Source organism: Balaenoptera ricei, chromosome 15, assembly GCF_028023285.1.
Source record: "Balaenoptera ricei isolate mBalRic1 chromosome 15, mBalRic1.hap2, whole genome shotgun sequence".
Taxonomy (NCBI): Eukaryota; Metazoa; Chordata; class Mammalia; order Artiodactyla; family Balaenopteridae; genus Balaenoptera; species Balaenoptera ricei.
In genome coordinates, this window is record NC_082653.1 from 68,507,731 (window position 1) to 68,525,987 (window position 18,257).

Genomic DNA, 18,257 nt, shown 5'->3' on the forward strand with positions numbered 1-18,257 from the left:
ATTGGTAATTTTTTTTAAAATGATGCTCAAATTGTCCCATCTTTGCCAGTAAGATGGGACAATTTGAGCATCATTTTAACCGACCCAGTAGTCTTTGATAGCTTTCTTTGCTTTCTGGTATGGTAAGAGATCTCAGACTCATCTTGTACATTTCCTGCACCAAAACTCGTATCAGCCATTTTTCTAAGAAGCCCTGGTTCCCTTTAGTCAGGAATGGTATTTAGAGACCAAAATCTAGGTGTCTGGAATGCACACATTTGCATTTATAAGTAGAAATGATGTCGAGGATATGTCCTGGTCCCTGGGGAGATTCTGACTGCCCCCCCTAAAACTCTCCTTCACCATCTCCAGCCTGGTACATTGAGCCCCATCAATGGCTCTGACCTGGCTAAGTTTTCAAGAACAAAGAGTCAGTCATGCTCTGGGGCTAACGAGGCAGAAACATGAAAGATTTTTCAATAACCAGAGTCCAACCCATTTTCAGGTTAACCTTCAATTAACTATAAAAATCCAGCTACCCAGAACTCTTATTCCCTGATAACCTTGGATAATTGAGGTTTTGCTGCAAAAATAAATACAGGGGATTTTAATGAAAGCATCTGACCTGTAATTTATAGGGGTCACAAAGTCAGGTGTCCGCATAAGCCAAGGCAGGAGTTAAAAAACGAGTGATGTGGGCTGAGTATAAGAAAATAGAGAATGGGGAGAATTGGGGTGAACTGGGGAGCACAGTCTCCATCTAAGGAGGGCAGCCACTAGTCATTTCGAACAGAAACTGCCATGTGGGGACAATTACCAGATCTTTCTGATTTTTCAAAAGTTGAAGAAAATCTAGATTTTTTAAAAATGTGAACTTGCGTAATTTTGAGATGGCAGTGGATTTAAGTGTTTTGTTAAAACTTTATTTAGATGTAATTTATTGACAATTAAATACATCCATTTCAAGTATAGCATTTGATGCGTTTTTACAAATGCATACATCTAATTAACCACCATCTCACTCAAGATATAGAATATTTGCATCACCTCCAAAAGGTTCCCTTGTGTACCGTTCCAGTCGATCCACTATTCACATCAAGCACAGGAAATCACTGATCTGCTTTCTGTCACTATAGATTAGTTATGTCTTTCCCAGGACTTCATATAAATGAAGTCATATCTTGTGTACTTTTTTGTGTCTAGCTTCTTTTACTCAGAATAATGGCTTTTTAAAAAACTATCCATCCATGTTGTTGTATGAATCAACAGTTTGTTCCTTTTATTGCTGAACAGTATTCCATTGTATGGATATGCTACAATTTGTTTATTTACTCACCTGTTGGTGGACACTTGCTTATTTCCAGTTTGGGATTATTAATGAATAAGGTTGCTGTGAGTATATATGTACACACCTTTGTGTGAAAATATGTTTTCAGTTCTCTTGGATAAATAAGAGTGGACCTGAAAGGTCATATAATAAATACCCATTTAACTTTATGAGAAACTGCCAAACTGTTTTCCAAAGTGACTGTACCATTTTGCATTCCATCCAGTCATGTAGGAGAGTTCTGATTGCCTCACATCTTCGCTAACACTAGATACTGTCAGTCCTTCTAGTGGGTGGGAAATGGTATCTCATTGTGGTTTATATTTGCATTTTCCCAGTGACTAATGATGTTAGGCGTTTTTTCATGTGCTTATGAGCCATTCATATATCTTCTTTTATGAAGTGTGTTTTTAAATCTTTTGCCCTTCATTGCGGGGGTTGGGTTGTTTGTCTTATTATTGAGTTGCAAGGATTGTTTATGTATTCTGCATACAAATTCTTTGTCAGTCATATTACTACAAGGATTTTCTCCCAGTGACTTGCTCTTTCATTTTCTTAACAGTGTTTTGAAGAGCAGAAGATTTAATTTTAATAAAGGACAAATCTTTTTTTTCCTTTTATTATTCATGATTTTACTGTTCTATCTAGAAAGTCTTTTGCCTACCCCAGGATTGCACAGATTTTTCTCTTATACTTTCTTCTGGATGTTTTACAGTTTTAGCTCTTGTGTTTAGGTCCCTGATCCATTTCAAGTTAACTTTGGTATCTAGTGTGAGATAGGAGTTGAGATTCCTTTTTCTTATATGGGTATCCATTGTTCCAGCATGTTTTGTTGAAACGACTATCCTTTCTGCATGAATTACCTTGGCACCTTTGTAGGTCTATTTCTGGACTCTATCATATCCCATTGATTAATATGTCCATCACCACACCAGTATTACACTGTTCTGATTATTATACTTGATAGTAAGTCTTGATATCAGATAGTATAAATCCTTCAATTTTGCTCCTCTTTTTCGAAAGTTTTTTTTTTCTATTTTAGTTTTTTTACTTTTCCATATAATATTTAGAATTAGCTTGTCAATTTCTACACACTGTCTGCTGGGATTTTGATTGAGATTGAATTAACTCTAGAGATTGATTTGAGGTTAATTGACATCTTAACAACATTGAGTCTTCTGATCCAGGAATATGTTATATCTCTTCATTTATTCAGGTTTTCTTTAAATTAAATATATTTTTTTAAACCACCAAGGGCACCAAGACAATTAAATAGGGGAAAGAATAGTCTTGGTGTTGGGACAAGTGGTTATCCTCATGCAAAAGAATGAAACTGAACCCCTACCTCACACCATATACAAAAATTAATTCAAACTGGATCAAAGACCTAAATGTAAGAGCTAAAACCATAAAACTCTTAGAATAAATCATAGGAATAAATCTTTATGATCTTGACTTAGGCAATTAATTCTTAGATATGACACCAAATCCTAAACAACAAAAGAAATATAGACAAATTGAGCACCATCAAAATTAAACATTTTTGTGTTTCAAAGGGCACCGTCAAGAAAATGAAAATATGACCCACAGAACGGGAGAATATTTTTGCAAACCCTATATCTGAAAAGGGACTTGTATACAGAATATGTAAATAACTCTTAAACTTAATAATAAAAAGCCAAATAACCCAATTAAAAAATAAGCAAAGGATTTGAATAGATATTTCTTGAGAGAAGATATATTGGCCATATAATGGATATAATAGCCAATAAGCACATGAAAAGACGTTTAACATCATTAGCTATCAGGAAATGCTAATGAAAACCAGAGTAAGATGCCACTTCACATCTACTATATTAATGGATAATAACAAGTGTTATAGAGAATGTGGAGAAATTGGAACCCTCATACACTGCTGGTGGAATTGTGAAATAGTTCAGCCATTTTGGAAAACAGTCTGGCAGTTCTTCCAAAGATTAAACATAGAATTACCATATGGTCCAGTTGGTATATCCACTCCTAGGTATATACCCAAGAGAAAGGAAAACATATGTCCACACAAAAACTTGTACATGATTGTTCACCGCAGTATTCTTCATAATAGCCAAAAAGTAAAAACAATTCAAATGTCCATCAATTGATGAATGAATACATAAAAAGTGGTGTATCCATAATATGGAATATTATTTGGCAATAAAAAGGAATGAAGTAATGATGCATGCTACAACATGGAGGAACCTTGAAAACATTATGCAAAGTGAAAAACCAGTCACAAAAGACCACATAATATATTTATGTGAAATTTATATGAAATATCCAGAATAGGCAATCTATAGAGACAGAAAATAGATTAGTGATTGCCTGGGGTGGGGGAGGGTAGAGGAAGGAGTGAGAAGTGACTGGTAATGGGTACAGAGTTTCTTTTGGAGGAGATGAAAATGTTTTAAAATGTACTGTGGTGATGGATGAACAACTCTGTGAATATACTAAAATCCACTGAATCTACACTTTAAATGGATGAGTTATATTTTTAAAAATACTGTGCTACAGTGTTCATTGCAGCTCTATTTACAATAGCCAGGACATGGAAGCAACCTGGGTGTCCATTGACAGATGAATGGATAGAGAGGATGTGGCACATGTACCCAATGACTATTACTCAGCCATAAAAGAAACAAAATTGAGTTATTTGTAGTGAGGTGGATGGACCTAGAGTCTGTCATACAGAGTGAAGTAAGTCAGAAAGAGAAAAACAAATACTGTATGCTAACACATATATATGGAATCTAAAAAAAAAAAAAATGGTCATGAAGAACCTAGGGGCAGGACGGGAATAAAGACGCAGACCTGCTAGAGAACGGACTTGAGGACACGGGGAGGGGCAAGGGTAAGCTGGGACAGATTGAGAGAGTGACATGGACATATATACACTACCAAATGTAAAATACATAGCTAGTGGGAAGCAGCCGCATAGCACAGGGAAATCAGCTCGGTGCTTTGTGACCACCTAGAGGGGTGGGATAGGGAGGGTGGGAGGGAGGGAGACGCAAGAGGGAAGAGATATGGGGATATATGTATATGTACAGCTCATTCACTTTGTTATAAAGCAGAAACTAGCACACCATTGTAAAGCAATTATACTCCAATAAAGATGTTAAAAAAAATCTTTTTCAAACCCACAAAAATTTAATGAGAAAAGTGGCATTGGTTTTTATTTTCACCAAATCTCTTTAACGTCTTGTTTAATATATTGCCATATCTGTTTTGGTATTTATTGTGTTGGAAAATACTATTTTGCTTGGAGTACATGAAATAAATTCAGCTTCACACAGAAAAAAAAAAAACCTGTGCTAACAACAACAAAAAACTTTTGCAAATCCAATACAGCTCACGGGTCATCCATTTGTAACCCCTCGAAGTCCATACGTGGACTCAGTCTCCACTTGGTTCCCACTATCCTTCCCCCCAGGACACTGAGTCAAATCTCAGGTACAATTTATCTCTGAAAGTGAGCAGGTATTTTCTCTTATAAGAAAACAGAAACGGTTGTACACAACATTTATTGTTTTTGCATTTGTTGCCAGGAATGTTCTCCACGAGTTCGGGGTCAAGTTGTAGATAGTGATCTGTGACTCTCGAAGCATGACAGTGTCCACTCTTCCTGAGTCCATACCTGGACTCAATCTCCACTTGGCTTGTTTGGGTTGGTTTAAGCTGTAAGCTGATTCAAACCTTTCTGCACAAGCGGTGTATACATTCCAAACACAGACCATCTATCACCCTGGTGGTGAAATCTGACAAGAACAACATAAAGTGATTTATAGCACTTATTGATTTTAACTTGGCTAATGTCCCAAACTGGTTAGGATATAAGGCAGTACTCAGCAAACTTCTGTTATTTGCCTACCATTGTCACAGTTTTTGTTGTATGTATTACTATTGTTTGTAATTAATAATTTTCTTTAAACCTATTTCTCTTTTTTTTTGAATTTTATTTTATTTATTTTTTATACAGCAGGTTCTTATTAGGTATCTATTTTATACATATTAGTGTATATATGTCAATCCCAGTCTCCCAATTCATCCCACCAGCACCACCACCTCCCCTGCCACTTTCCCCCCTTGGTGTCCCTACGTTTGTTCTCTACATCTGTGTCTCTATTTCTTCCCTGCAAACCGGTTCATCTGTACCATTTTTCTAGGTTCCACATATATGCGTTAATATACAATACTTGTTTTTCTCTTTCTGACTTATTTCACTCTGTAGGACAGTCTCTAGGTCCATCCACGTCTCTGCAAATGACCCAGTTTTGTTCCTTTTTATGGCTGAGTAATACTCCATTGTATATATGTACCACATCTTCTTTATCCATTCGTCTGTTGATGGGCATTTAGGTTGCTTCCATGACCTGGCTATTGTAAATAGTGCTGCAATGAATATTGGGGTGCATGTGTCTTTTTGAATTATGGTTTTCTCTGGGTATATGCCCAGGAGTGGGATTGCTGGGTCATATGGTAATTCTATGTTTAGTTTTTTAAGGAACCTCGATACTGTTCTCCATAGTGGCTGTGTCAGTTGACATTCCCACCAACAGTGCAACAGATGCCCATTCTAACTGGTGTGAGGTGATACCTCATTGTAGTTTTGATTTGAATTTCTCTAATAATTAGTGATGTTGAACTTTGAAATTTGAGCACAGCTTTTCATGTGCTTCTTGGCCATCTGTATGTCTTCTTTGGAAAAATGTCTATTTAGGTCTTCTGCCCATTTTCTGATTGGGTTGTTTGTTTTCTTAATATGAGCTGCATTAGCTGTTTGCAAATATTTTCTCCCATTCTGAGGGTTGTCTTTTTGTCTTGTTTGTAGTTTCCTTTGCTTTGCAAAAGTAAGTTTCATTAGGTCCCATTTGTTTATTTTTGTTTTTAATTCCATTACTCTAGGAGGTGGGTCAAAAAAGATCTTGCTGTGACTTATGTCAAAGAGTGTTCTTCCTATGTTTTCCTCTAAGAGTTTTATAGTGTCCAGTCTTACATTTAGGTCTCTAATCCATTTTGAGTTTATTTTTGTGTATGGTGTTAAGGAGTGTTCTAATTTCATTCTTTTACATGTAGCTGTCCAGTTTTCCCAGCACCACTTATTGAAGAGACTGACTTTTCTCCATTGTATATCCTTGCCTCCTTTGTCATAGATTACTTGACCATAGGTGCATGGGTTTATCTCTGGGCTTTCTATCCTGTTCCATTGATCTATATTTCTGTTTTTGTGCCAGTACCATATTGTCTTGCTTACTGTAGCTTTGTAGTATAGTCTGAAGTCAGGGAGTCTGAGTCCTCCAGCTCCGCTTTTTTTCCCTCAAGACGGCTTTGGCTATTCGGGGTCTTTTGTGTCTCCATACATATTTAAGACTTTTTGCTCTAGTTCTGTAAAAAAATGCCACTGGTCATTTGATAGGGGTTGCATTGAATCTGTAGATTGCTTTGGGTAGTATAGTCATTTTCACAATATTGATTCTTCCAACCCAAGAACATGGTATATCTCTCCAACTGTTTGTGTCATCTTTGATTTCTTTCATCAGTGTCGTATAGTTTTCTGAGTACAGGTCTTTTACCTCCTTAGGTAGGTTTATTCTTAGGTATTTTATTCTTTTTGTTGCAATGGTTAATGGGATTGTTTCCTTAATTTCTCTTTCTGATCTTTCGTTGTTAGTGTATAGGAATGCAAGAGATTTCTGTGCATTAATTTTGTATCCTGCAACTTTACCAAATTCATTGATTAGCTCTAGTAGTTCTGGTGGCATCTTTGGATTCTCTGTGTATAGTATCATGTCATCTGAAAACAGTGACAGTTTTACTTCTTCTTTTCCAATTTGTATTCCTTTTATTTCTTTTTCTTCTCTGATTGCTGTGGCTAAAACTTCCAAAACTATGTTGAATAATAGTGGCGAGAGTGGACATCCTTGTCTTGTTCCTGATCTTAGAGGAAATGCTTTCAGTTTCTCACCATTGAGAATGATGTTTGCTGTGGGTTTGTCGTATATGGCCTTTATTATGTTGAGGTAGGCTTCCTCTATGCCCACTTCCTGGAGAGTTTTTATCATAAATGGGTGTTGAATTTTGTCAAAAGCTTTTTCTGTATCTGTTGAGATGATCATATGGTTTTTATTCTTCAGTTTGTTAATATGGTGTATCACATTGATTGATTTGCATATATTGAAGAATCCTTGCATCCCTGGGATAAATCCCATTTGATCATGGTGTATGATCCTTTTAATATGTTGTTAGATTCTGTTTGCTAGTATTTTGTTGAGGATTTTTACATCTATATTCATCAGTGATATTGGTCTGTAATTTTCTTTTTTTGTAGTATCTTTGTCTGGTTTTGGTATCGGGGTGATGGTGGCCTCATAGGATGAGTTTGGGCTTATTCCTTCCTCTGCAATTTTTTGGAAGAGTTTGAGAAGGATAGGTGTTAGCTCTCTCTAAATGTTTGATAGAATTCACCTGTGAAGCCATCTGGTCCTGGGCTTTTGTTTGTTGGAAGTTTTTTTTTTTTTAATTTATTTTTGGCTGTGTTGGGTCTTCGTTTCTGTGTGAGGGCTTTCTCTAGTTGCGGCAAGCGGGGGCCACTCTTCATCGCGGTGTGCGGGCCTCTCACTGTCGCGGCCTCTCTTGTTGCGGAGCACAGGCTCCAGACGCGCAGGCTCAGTAGTTGTGGCTCACGGGCCTAGTTGCTCCGCGGCATGTGGGATCTTCCCAGACCAGGGCTCGAACCCGTGTCCCCTGCATTGGCAGGCAGATTCTCAGCCACTGCGCCACCAGGGCAGGCCCTGTTGGAAGATTTTAAATCACACTTTCAATTTCATTACTTGCGATTGGTCTGTTCATATTTTCTATTTCTTCCTGGTTCAGTCTTGGATGGTTATACCTTTCTAAAAATTTGTCCATTTCTTCCAGGTTGTCCATTTTATTGGCACAGAATTGCTTGTAGTAGTCTCTTATGATACTTTGTATTTCTGCTGTGTCCATTGTAACTTCTCCTTTTTCATTTCTAATTTTATTGATTTGACTCCTCTCCCTCTTTTTCTTGATGAGTCTGACTAAAGGTTTATCAATTTTGTTTATCTTCTCAAAGAGCCAGCTTTTAGTTTTATTAATCTTTGCTATTGCTTTCTTTGTTTCTATTTCATTTATTTCTGCTCTGATCTTTATGATTTCTTTCCTTCTACTAACTTTGGGTTTTTTTGTTCTTCTTTCTCTAGTTCCTTTAGGTATAAGGTTAGATTGTTTATTTGAGATTTTTCTTGTTTCTTGAGGTAGGCTTGTATTGCTATAAACTTCCCTCTTAGAACTGCTTTTGCTGCATCACATAGGTTTTGGATCATTGTGTTTTCGTTGTAATTTGTCTCTAGGTATTTTTTGATTTCCTCTTTGATTTCTTCAGTGATCTCTTGGTGATTTAGTAACGTATTGTTTAGCCTCCATATGTTTGTGTTTTTCACGTTTTTTTCCTGGTAATTGACTTCTAATCTCATAGCGTTGTGGTCAGAAAAGATGCTTGATATGATTTCAATTTTCTTAAATTTACTGAGGCTTGATTTGTGACCCAGAATGTGATCTATCCTGGAGAATGTTTCGTGTGCACTTGAGAAGAAAGTGTAATCTGCTGTTTTGGGATGGAATGTCCTATAAATATCAATTAAATCTATCTGGTCTATTGTGTCATTTAAAGCTTATGTTTCCTTATTAATTTTCTGTCTGGATGATCTGTTCATTGGTGTAAATGAGGTGTTAAAGTCCCCCACTATTATTGTGTTACCGTCGATTTCCTCCTTTATAGCTGTTAGCAGTTGCCTTATGTAATGAGGTGCTCCTGTGTTGGGTGCGTATATATTTACAATTGTTATATCTTTCTCTTGGATTGATCCCTTGATCATTATGTAGTGTCCTTCTTTGTCTTTTTTTTTTTATTAATTAATTAATTTATTTATTTTTGACTGTGTTGGGTCTTCGTTTCTGTGAGAGGGCTTTCTCCAGTTGCAGCAAGCGGGGGCCACTCTTCATCGCGGTGCGCAGGCCTCTCACTGTCACGGCCTCTCCCGCTGCGGAGCACAAGCTCCAGACGCGCAGGCTCAGTAGTTGTGGCTCACGGGCTTAGTTGCTCCGCGGTATGTGGGATCTTCCCAGACCAGGCTCGAACCCGTGTCCCCTGCATTGGCAGGCAGATTCTTAACCACTGTGCCACCAGGGAAGCCCAGCCTTCTTTGTCTCTTGTAATAGTCTTTATTTTAAAGTCTATTTTGTCTGATATGAGAATTGTTACTCCAGCTTTCTTTTGATTTTCATTTGCATGGAATATCTTTTTCCATCCCCTCACTTTCAGTCTGTATGTGTCCCTAGGTCTGAAGTGGGTCTCTTGTAGACAGCATATATATGGGTCTTGTTTTTGTATCCATTCAGGAAGCCTGTGTCTTTTGGTTGGAGCATTTAATCTATTCACGTTTAAGGTAATTGTTGATATGTATGTTCCTATTACCATTTTCTTAATTGTTATGGGTTTGTTTTTGAAGGTCCTTTCCTTCTCTTGGGTTTCCTGCCTAGAGAAGTTCCTTTAGCATTTGTTGTAGAGCAGGTTTGGTGGTGCTGAATTCTCTTAGCTTTTGCTTGTCTGTAAAGCTTTTGATTTCTCCATCAAATCTGAATGAGATCCTTGCTGGGTAGAGTAATCTTGGTTGTAGGTTCTTCCCTTTCATCACTTTAAATATATCATGCCACTCCCTTCTGGCTTGTAGAGTTTCTGCTGAGAAATCAGCTGTTAACCTTATGGGAGTTCCCTTGTATGTTATTTGTCATTTTTTCTTGTTGCTTTCAATAATTTTTCTTTGTCTTTAATTTTTGCCACTTTGATTACTATGTGTCTCGGTGTGTTTCTCCTTGGGTTTATCCTGTATGGGACTCTCTGCACTTCCTGGACTTGGCTGGCTATTTCCTTTCCCATGTTAGGGAAGTTTTCAACTATAATCTCTTCAAATATTTTCTCGGGTCCTTTCTCTCTCTCTTCTCTTTCTGGGACCCCTATAATGCGAATGTTGTTGCATTTAGCATTGTCCCAGAGGTCTCTTAGGCTGTCTTCATTTCTTTTCATTCTTTTTTCTTTATTCTATTCCACGGCAGTGAATTCCACCATTCTGTCTTCCAGGTCACTTATCCGTTCTTCTGCCTCAGTTGTTCTGCTATTGATTCCTTCTAGTGTATTTTTCATTTCAATTCCTGTATTGTTCATCTCTGTTTGTTTGTTCTATAATTCTTCTAGGTGTTTGTTCTTTAATTCTTGTAGGTCTTTGTTAAACATTTCTTGCATCTTCTCGATCTTTGCCTCCATTCTTTTTGCGAGGTCCTGAATCATCTTCACTATCATTATTCTGAATTCTTTTTCTGGAAGGTTGCCTATCTCCACTTCATTTAGTTGTTTTTCTGGGGTTTTATCTTGTTCCTTCATCTGGTACAGAGTCCTCTGCCTTTTCATTTTTTTTAATTTATTTTATTATTTTCATTATTATTTTTAATTTATTTTTGGCTGCATTGGGTCTTTGTTGCTGTGCGTGGGCTTTCTCTAGTTGCGGCAAGTGGGAGCTGCTCTTTGTTGTGGTGCACAGGCTTCTCATTGCGGTGGCTTCTCTTGTTGCAGAGCACGGGCTCTAGGTGTGCGGGCTCAGTAGTTGCAGCTTGCAGGCTCTAGAGGGCAGGCTAAGCAGTTGTGGCGCACGGGCTTAGCTGCTCCGCGGCATGTGGGATCTTTCTGGACCAGGACTTGAACCCGTGTTCCCTGCATTAACAGGCGGATTCTTAACCACTGCGCCACCAGGGAAGTCTTGCCTTTTCATTTTGTCTATCTTTCTGTGAATGTGGTTTTCCTTCCACAGGCTGCAGAACTGTAGTTCTTCTTGCTTCTGCTGTCTGCCCTCTGGTGGATGAGGCTATCTAAGAGGCTTGTGCAAGCTTCCTGATGGGAGGGACTGGTGGTGGGTAGAGCTGGGTGTTGCTGTGGTGGACAGAGCTCAGTAAAACTTTAATCCGCTTGTCTGCTGATGGGTGGGGCTGGATTCCCTCCCTGTTGGTTGTTTGGCCTGAGGCGACCCAGCACTGGAGCCTACCCGGCTCTTTGGTGGGCCTAATGGCAGACTCTGGGAGGGCTCACGCCAAGGAGTACTTCCCAGAACTTCTGCTGCCAGTGTCCTTGTCCCCACTGTGAGCCACAGCCACCCCCTGCCTCTGCAGGAGACCTTCCAACAGTAGCATGTAGGTCTGGTTCAGTCTCCTATGGGGTCACTGCTCCTTTCCCCAGGTCCTGATGCACACACTACTTTGTGTGTGCCCTCCAAGAGTGGAGTCTCTGTTTCCCCCAGTCTTGTCGAAGTCCTGCAGTCAAATCCCGGTAGCCTTCAAAGTCTGATTCTCTGGGAATTCCTCCTCCTGTTGCCAGACCCCCAGGTTGGGAAGCCTGACATGGGGCTCAGAATCTTCACTCCAGTGGGTGGACTTCTGTGGTATAATTGTTCTCCAGTTTGTGAGTCACCCACCCAGCAGTTATGGGATTTGATTTTATTGTGATTGCGCCCCTCCTACCGTCTCACTGTGGCTTCTCCTTTGTCTTTGGATGTGGGGTATCTTTTTTGGTGAGTTCCAGTGTCTTCCCGTCGATGATTGTTCAGCAGTTAGTTGTGATTCCAGTGCTCTCGCAAGAGGGAGTGAGCACACGTCCTTCTACTCCGCCATCTTGAACCAATCTCAGGTCTTTTTTTTTTTTTTAACTTAAGTGTATTTATGAACCTAAAGCGAAAGCCAGTGTCTCTTGCCATAAATAGAAGATCCCTCTTAAAAAGAAACCCAGTGAAAACAGAAGGTTGTTGTTACAGATACCGTTGCCTGACAGGGCTCTGAGCGAGCCTGAGGCCTCATTGTTAAACTGGGAGATTAGGGGGGTTAGATGGATGTTAAGGACCTAAAACTTTCTTCTTGACTGAATCAGAATGGTTAAACTAGAATGGAACAGGGTAGATATCAGAGAGGCCCTTGGTCTATTTCTTCCACTATTTATAGGAGCCTAATGTGCTCTTCACCTCTTGGGCCTTGGGGTGTTGGACTATACAAGACAGATGAAGCCCCAGTTCTTTCCAAGTTTAAGGTTGTGGATAAAAATGTATAGGAATGAAGTAACATATGAAGCACATTGCAGTTCCTGGATCATGGTAAACACTTAGTACTTTAATGTTGCTCTCATAGTTGTTATTATTATAGTTATTATTACTTTATTATCCCAGAGCAGGGACTGGGTCCTCTGGGGAAAGGTGGGGGCTGGGTTAGTCTATGAACATCTGTCCTGCAGCTATGATGGCCTGGACAGGCACATGGAGCTTGATTTCCATCAGAGAGCAGAGGTAGTGGTGTTAAGAGAGTAAAGCCCTTAATGCTTTGGCCAGGCAGGTGAGGAATGTTACTGTGTCAGACAGTTAGGTCAGGAGTGAACATGCCTGGGTAAGTTTAAGATCTCTGTTTAGATATGAAGGTCTGGCATTATTCATTTCGATATTCAGTGGTGTTCTAGGTGCTGTGCTGGGCTTGTCGGGAATACAGTGCTGCTACCTTCAGGAGGATTATGATCTCATGGAAGTGAGAAGCCACAGGACAAGCAACTATGACACAGAGTAAAATGAGGAGAATTTCTTTCTCTGTTGGTTGCAAATGATAGACATCCAGCTTGTATCAGCATAAGTAAGAAAGAAAATTTATTGGTTCCCATATCTGCTGAGTCTGGGAATAAAAGCCTTCAGGAATGGCTGGATCCAGGTGTTCAAACGATGTTGTCAGAAATCTGTCTCCATCTTGTGGCTCTGCTTTCCTCTGTGTTGGCTTTCTTCTCAGGCGGTCTCCCCATTTGTGATGCCAAATACCGCCAGCTTAGTAGTCTTAGCTAGAGAGGAGGTCTCTTCCTCAATTATTCCAACATAAAGTAACAGAATTGAGTCTAATGGTCCAAACTGGGGTCATGTGAGCCCACCACCCCCCCCCCCAGAGCTAGGGATGGTAGCCTGGCCACTCACACCAACTGAGACTGGGGGAGGGGTTCACCCGAGGAAACATCCAAGCAGGGGGAGAGGGTGATGGGAAGCAGGCAACACCCTGCCCACCACAGAGCCCCCAGAAAGGCAGAGGCTCTCAGAGGGGGGCAGGGCTCATTCCAGCCAGGGAGTCAGGACAGCTTCACGAAGGAGGTGGCCTTTGGCCAGTTGGGGCTCCAGGGCTAGGGCTGGGGTGCTCCTTCAGCAGGTTCTGGCTCTGTATATGGGCAGAAGGAAGGAGGAAACGGGTATTTCCTGAGAGCCATCATGTGCCAGGCTCTTTGACAACTATCTTGGTTAACGTCACAAGAACCCTGTCTGCTCACGCAGGTGGGAAACAGCCTCAGAAAGGTTAAGCATTCCTGGCTGACCCACAGCTAGCACCCAGCACTCCTGGAACCACCCTCACTCCGCTGCAGTCCGTCTCCACCGAGCAGCTGGGGCGCTCTTTTCAGGCCGCAGAATTGACAGCATCTCGTCTCCACAGGTTCCAACTGTCCTAGGATTGAAACCCCACTCCTTAACATGGCCCACGAGGCCCTGCGCGGCCAGCTCTGTGCATGTCCCCAGGCTCCCTCCCGATCGGCCTCTGCTCCTGCTGTCCCCTCCCCCTCCCGCCACCACTCGTCTTCTGTCCTTTAACTCAACTCCTCCAAGGACTCCCAGACTTCGGGCCCCCCCCCCCCCCCCCCGCTTTGTAATAACAGTAGCTGACAGGTGCCAGGCATTAATCCACACTCTACATATTCTCATTCATTTCAGTCTTCACATCAACCCTGTGAGGTGGGGACCGTTATTATCCCCATTGTACAAGATGAGGAAACTGAGGCACTGAGAAAGTGAATTGCTCAAAGTCACACAGCTAGAAAGTGGCAGAGCCGAGATTCAAAGCCAGACGTTTCATTCCAGAGTCCTCATTCTTAACCACTGCCCGCTACTGCCTCTGGGTACTCAGGGTCCCAATCCTTGCTATCACATTTTGTAACCATTTGGTGGACCTCTGTCTCAGCACTCACAGCTGGTAATAATGGTAGCTAACATATTGAGCACATAGCCTGTGCTAGGCACTGTACTTGGCACTTTTTATGTATCACCTAATTTTACCCTCTCAGCAATCCTATAAAAACTAGGTACAGTTGTCCCCGTTTTACACACGGAGAACCTGAGGAGTTAAGAGTTTAAGTAACTTGTGCACGAAGCTGGAAATTCTCAGAGGGAAGAAACCTTGTCCATTTTGCTCATCATTGAGTCCAGAGGGGCTAATTCAGTGCCTGGCATACAGTAGGCACTCAATAAATGCTTTGGGGTTGGTTGGATGGATGGATGATAAATGGCAAGAGGGAAGGAAGGAAGGGAGGGAGGGATAGAAAGAGGGCCTTCCTGTCCCCAGTGCCCATGCTCTGGCCACGACTGGGAGATCCTGGGACAGGAGGCTGGTGTGGTATCTGAAGTGGCGCTCCGGGGTGTATCTGCAGGAGCCACGATGCACATAAAGAAGTACCTGCTCAAGTGCCTGCACCGGCTGCAGAAGGGCCCCGGCTACACATACAAGGAGTTGCTGGTGTGGTACTGTGACAACACCAACACCCATGGCCCCAAACGCATCATCTGCGAGGGGCCCAAGAAGAAGGCCATGTGGTTCGTGCTCACCCTGCTCTTCACCTCCCTCGTCTGCTGGCAATGGGGTGTCTTCATCAGGACCTACCTGAGCTGGGAGGTCAGCGTCTCCCTCTCCATCGGCTTCAAGGCTATGGACTTTCCCGCTGTCACCATCTGCAACACCAGCCCCTTCCAGTAGGTGGTCCCTGGAGCGCGGCTGGTCTCAGTGGGGCTGCATTTCTTCTTTTTTTCCCCTTCCTTCCAGCTCTCCTTCCTTCTTTCCCTTTTTCCCCTTTCTCTCTTTCTTTTTCCCTCTTTGCTTTCATCCCTTTGTAGCAAGTAAGATTCAAAATTCATAAACCTCCTAGGCTTAAAAAGAACCTCAAAAAATACCTGGTAGTCCCTGCCTTCAGGCATGCCAGTGCCTATTTATTGATTCAATGTGTATTTATTGAGCACCTACTATTGCCAGGAACTGTTCTAGGCACCAGGAATACATCAGTAACTAAAACAACATGCCTGCCCTCGTCACAGCCTACCAGAGAAAACAGACATTAATCTTTTTTTTCCATAAATATTGAATTCATTGTAATTGTGAGGATTAAAATATATATATAGCAACCATACATTGAGTGCTTATGAAACACCAGGCAGCGTGTTGAGTGTTCTTTGGGTAATTCATGTCATTCTAATCCATACAACCACCCTAGGGGTGGGCACTACTATAGTAGCCCCAATTCATAGGTCAGGAAATGGAGGTTCAGAGAAGTGAGGGAACTTGCCCAGAGACACACAGTGAGCAACTGTAGAATTTGAATCCAGGCCTGATCTGACTCTAGAGCTGCCACTGTTTAACCACGTGATGGCAAGGCCTAGGAAGGGGACACCCAAGGACACCCAACCTAGTCAGGGTTGAGGAAAGGCAGACAGTCAGAGAAAAATGCCCTGAGGAATGAGTAGAAGTTAGCCAGGGCAGAGTGAAGAGAATGCCCCAAGTGGAGGACACAGCACATGCAAAGGTCCTGAGGTGAGACAGAGCTTGGTGCATTCAAGGACTTGACAAAAGGGCCAGCATGTCTGAGTCTCAGGGAACGTTCTTGTCCAAAAGAAGGTCCTGGAAGGGAATTCATATTTCCTGATTACATTTCCAGCTATCAGAAAGTCACTTCTTTCTAGTAATAGGGCTGCTCTTCCTTGCTTGGGTGGTCTTTGAAGCTACTTGAGAAAACTCTTAATAATTATAATAATAACACACCCTGCTTTATAAGCCTCACCTAATTGAATCCTCCAAAAGCCCTCTAGGGTAAATATTTCAATCCCCCCCATTTTGTAGATGAGAGAACAGAGCCTCCGAGAGGTTAACCTACTCAAAGTCACACAGATATTAAGTGGCATGCCGGAATTCAAACCCAGAGCCCATGAATTCCAACATAGGACTTACCAAGCTCAACAGCAGCTGTGGACATCTAGGCTGTAATAGCAGCCCCTACCCCGCAGCCCGCCACCTACCCAATCCTCCTCTCCCTGTGTGCACAGAGGCAGCTGGTCTGATAGTCAGGGTACAGGTTGTATCGGCATCTGAGGCTGGTGTCAGCTCTGGCTGGTGTACACCTTCATACCAGGACTTGGGCCTGTGTCCAGGGTTTAGTGCTGTCTCCTGCAGGAAGTCCTCCAGCCAGAGCTGATACACACCACCCTGGAGATCACTCTGGGGCAAGGTCTTGGATAAATTGGGTTTTGGAGTGACTGGGGTGCAGGGCCTGGGGCCCCCACCCAGGGCCTGGTGGGAACACCCGCTGGTGTGGACACATTTCTGCCAGACTGACTGGTCACCATTTCCAATATGGGAGCCTCAGGGGCTGAGAGAAGATCCTGGATCCCAGCCCCACAGTCCCATCTGCCTTCTCCCTCCTGAAACTGGCTCCTGTTCCCCAAATTGCTGCTGGAGAATTAGGACCTCAGATCACAGACCTGCCCCTCCCCCAACATTCTCTATCCCTCCTGGGAGGGAGAAGTCAGAGCCCCATGCCTACACAGCACACCTACTGGAGCCCACCAAACCCAGGTTCCAATCTCAGCTCTGCGGCCTCATCAGTGGGATGAGCTCAGGAAATCACAGCAACTCCCAGAGTTTCTATATCCATATGTGGGGATGATTATAGAATTGTGGCAAAGATTAAATAAAAATATGTAGGAAGCACCTAGCACCTGGCACGTGGTAAGTGATCAGTAACTGTGAGCTCTTAGGATCCTTTCCCACTAGCCTGTGAATTTCATAAGGAAAAAGAACCATTCTGTCTTGTTTGCCATAATATCCTCTGTGCCTTGCACAGTACTTGGCACATAGTAGATGCTCACCAAGTACTGGGTGAATGAATGAGTGAGCAGGTGGGTGGAAGGATGCAGGGATGCCTGGGTGGGTAGATAGAGAGGTGGGTGCTTGGGGTGGAGGAGCATTCTTCTCACATGTGGTGGCAGCCACACTGGAGTAGGAGGGGATCCCAGACTCCAGTCGTTCTGCTTTGAAGCTGCCTCTTGCCTCCCTGACTTGCCCTCTCTCCCACACAGGTACTCCAAAGTCAAGCATTTGCTGAAGGACCTGGATGAACTGATGGAGGCAGTCCTGGAGAGGATCCTGGGCCCTGAGCTCAGCCATGGCAACGCCACCAGGGCCCTGAACCTCACCATCTGGAACTACATGCCCCTGGTCTTTATCAATGAGCAGAACCCCCATCACCCGGTGGTTCTTGACCTCTTTGAGGACAACTACAATGGCTCAGCAAGCAGCAGCCCAGCACCAGGAAGGACCTGCAGTGCCCAAGGATGCAAAGTAGCCATGAGACTAGTAAGTGGGCCCCAGGCACAGGTCAAACAATGGGCCCTAACTAGTGAGGCTGATGGGAGTTTCTCTCTTTAAATAATCTGGGTCTTGCTGGGGGAAAACCAGGCTGGAGCCAGTGCCTATTTTGTATGTTTGCAGTGCTTTTTTAAAATTAGAAATAGTTGGTATGTTAGTCAAGACACTTTTGGATGCCAGTGACCCAGCTCAAACTAGCTTAAGCAAAGCAGGGAATTCCTTGGTTCACAAAATGAGAAGTCCAGGGGTGTATTAAGTTGAGATGTGGCTGGATCCAGGCGTTCAGATGCTGTCATCAGGGGTCCATCTCTCTCCACCTAGGTTCATCTTTTCTCTCAGCTGGCTTTGCTCTCTGGCTGGCTCTCTCCACATGGAAGAC

General features: G+C 42.4%; 1 protein-coding gene across 5 annotated transcripts in view; it reads left to right on the forward strand.

The window, feature by feature from the left end:
• SCNN1B (sodium channel epithelial 1 subunit beta) overlaps positions 1 to 18,257 on the forward strand; it is a 75,517-nt gene that overhangs the window by 30,878 nt on the left and 26,382 nt on the right. For all 5 annotated transcript variants that reach the window (XM_059896064.1, XM_059896059.1, XM_059896061.1 and 2 more), the window contains exons 2-3: positions 14,898 to 15,216; positions 17,590 to 17,866. In XM_059896064.1, coding sequence (XP_059752047.1) covers positions 14,898 to 15,216; positions 17,590 to 17,866 — 596 coding nt within the window. The remainder of the gene's footprint in view (positions 1 to 14,897; positions 15,217 to 17,589; positions 17,867 to 18,257) is intronic.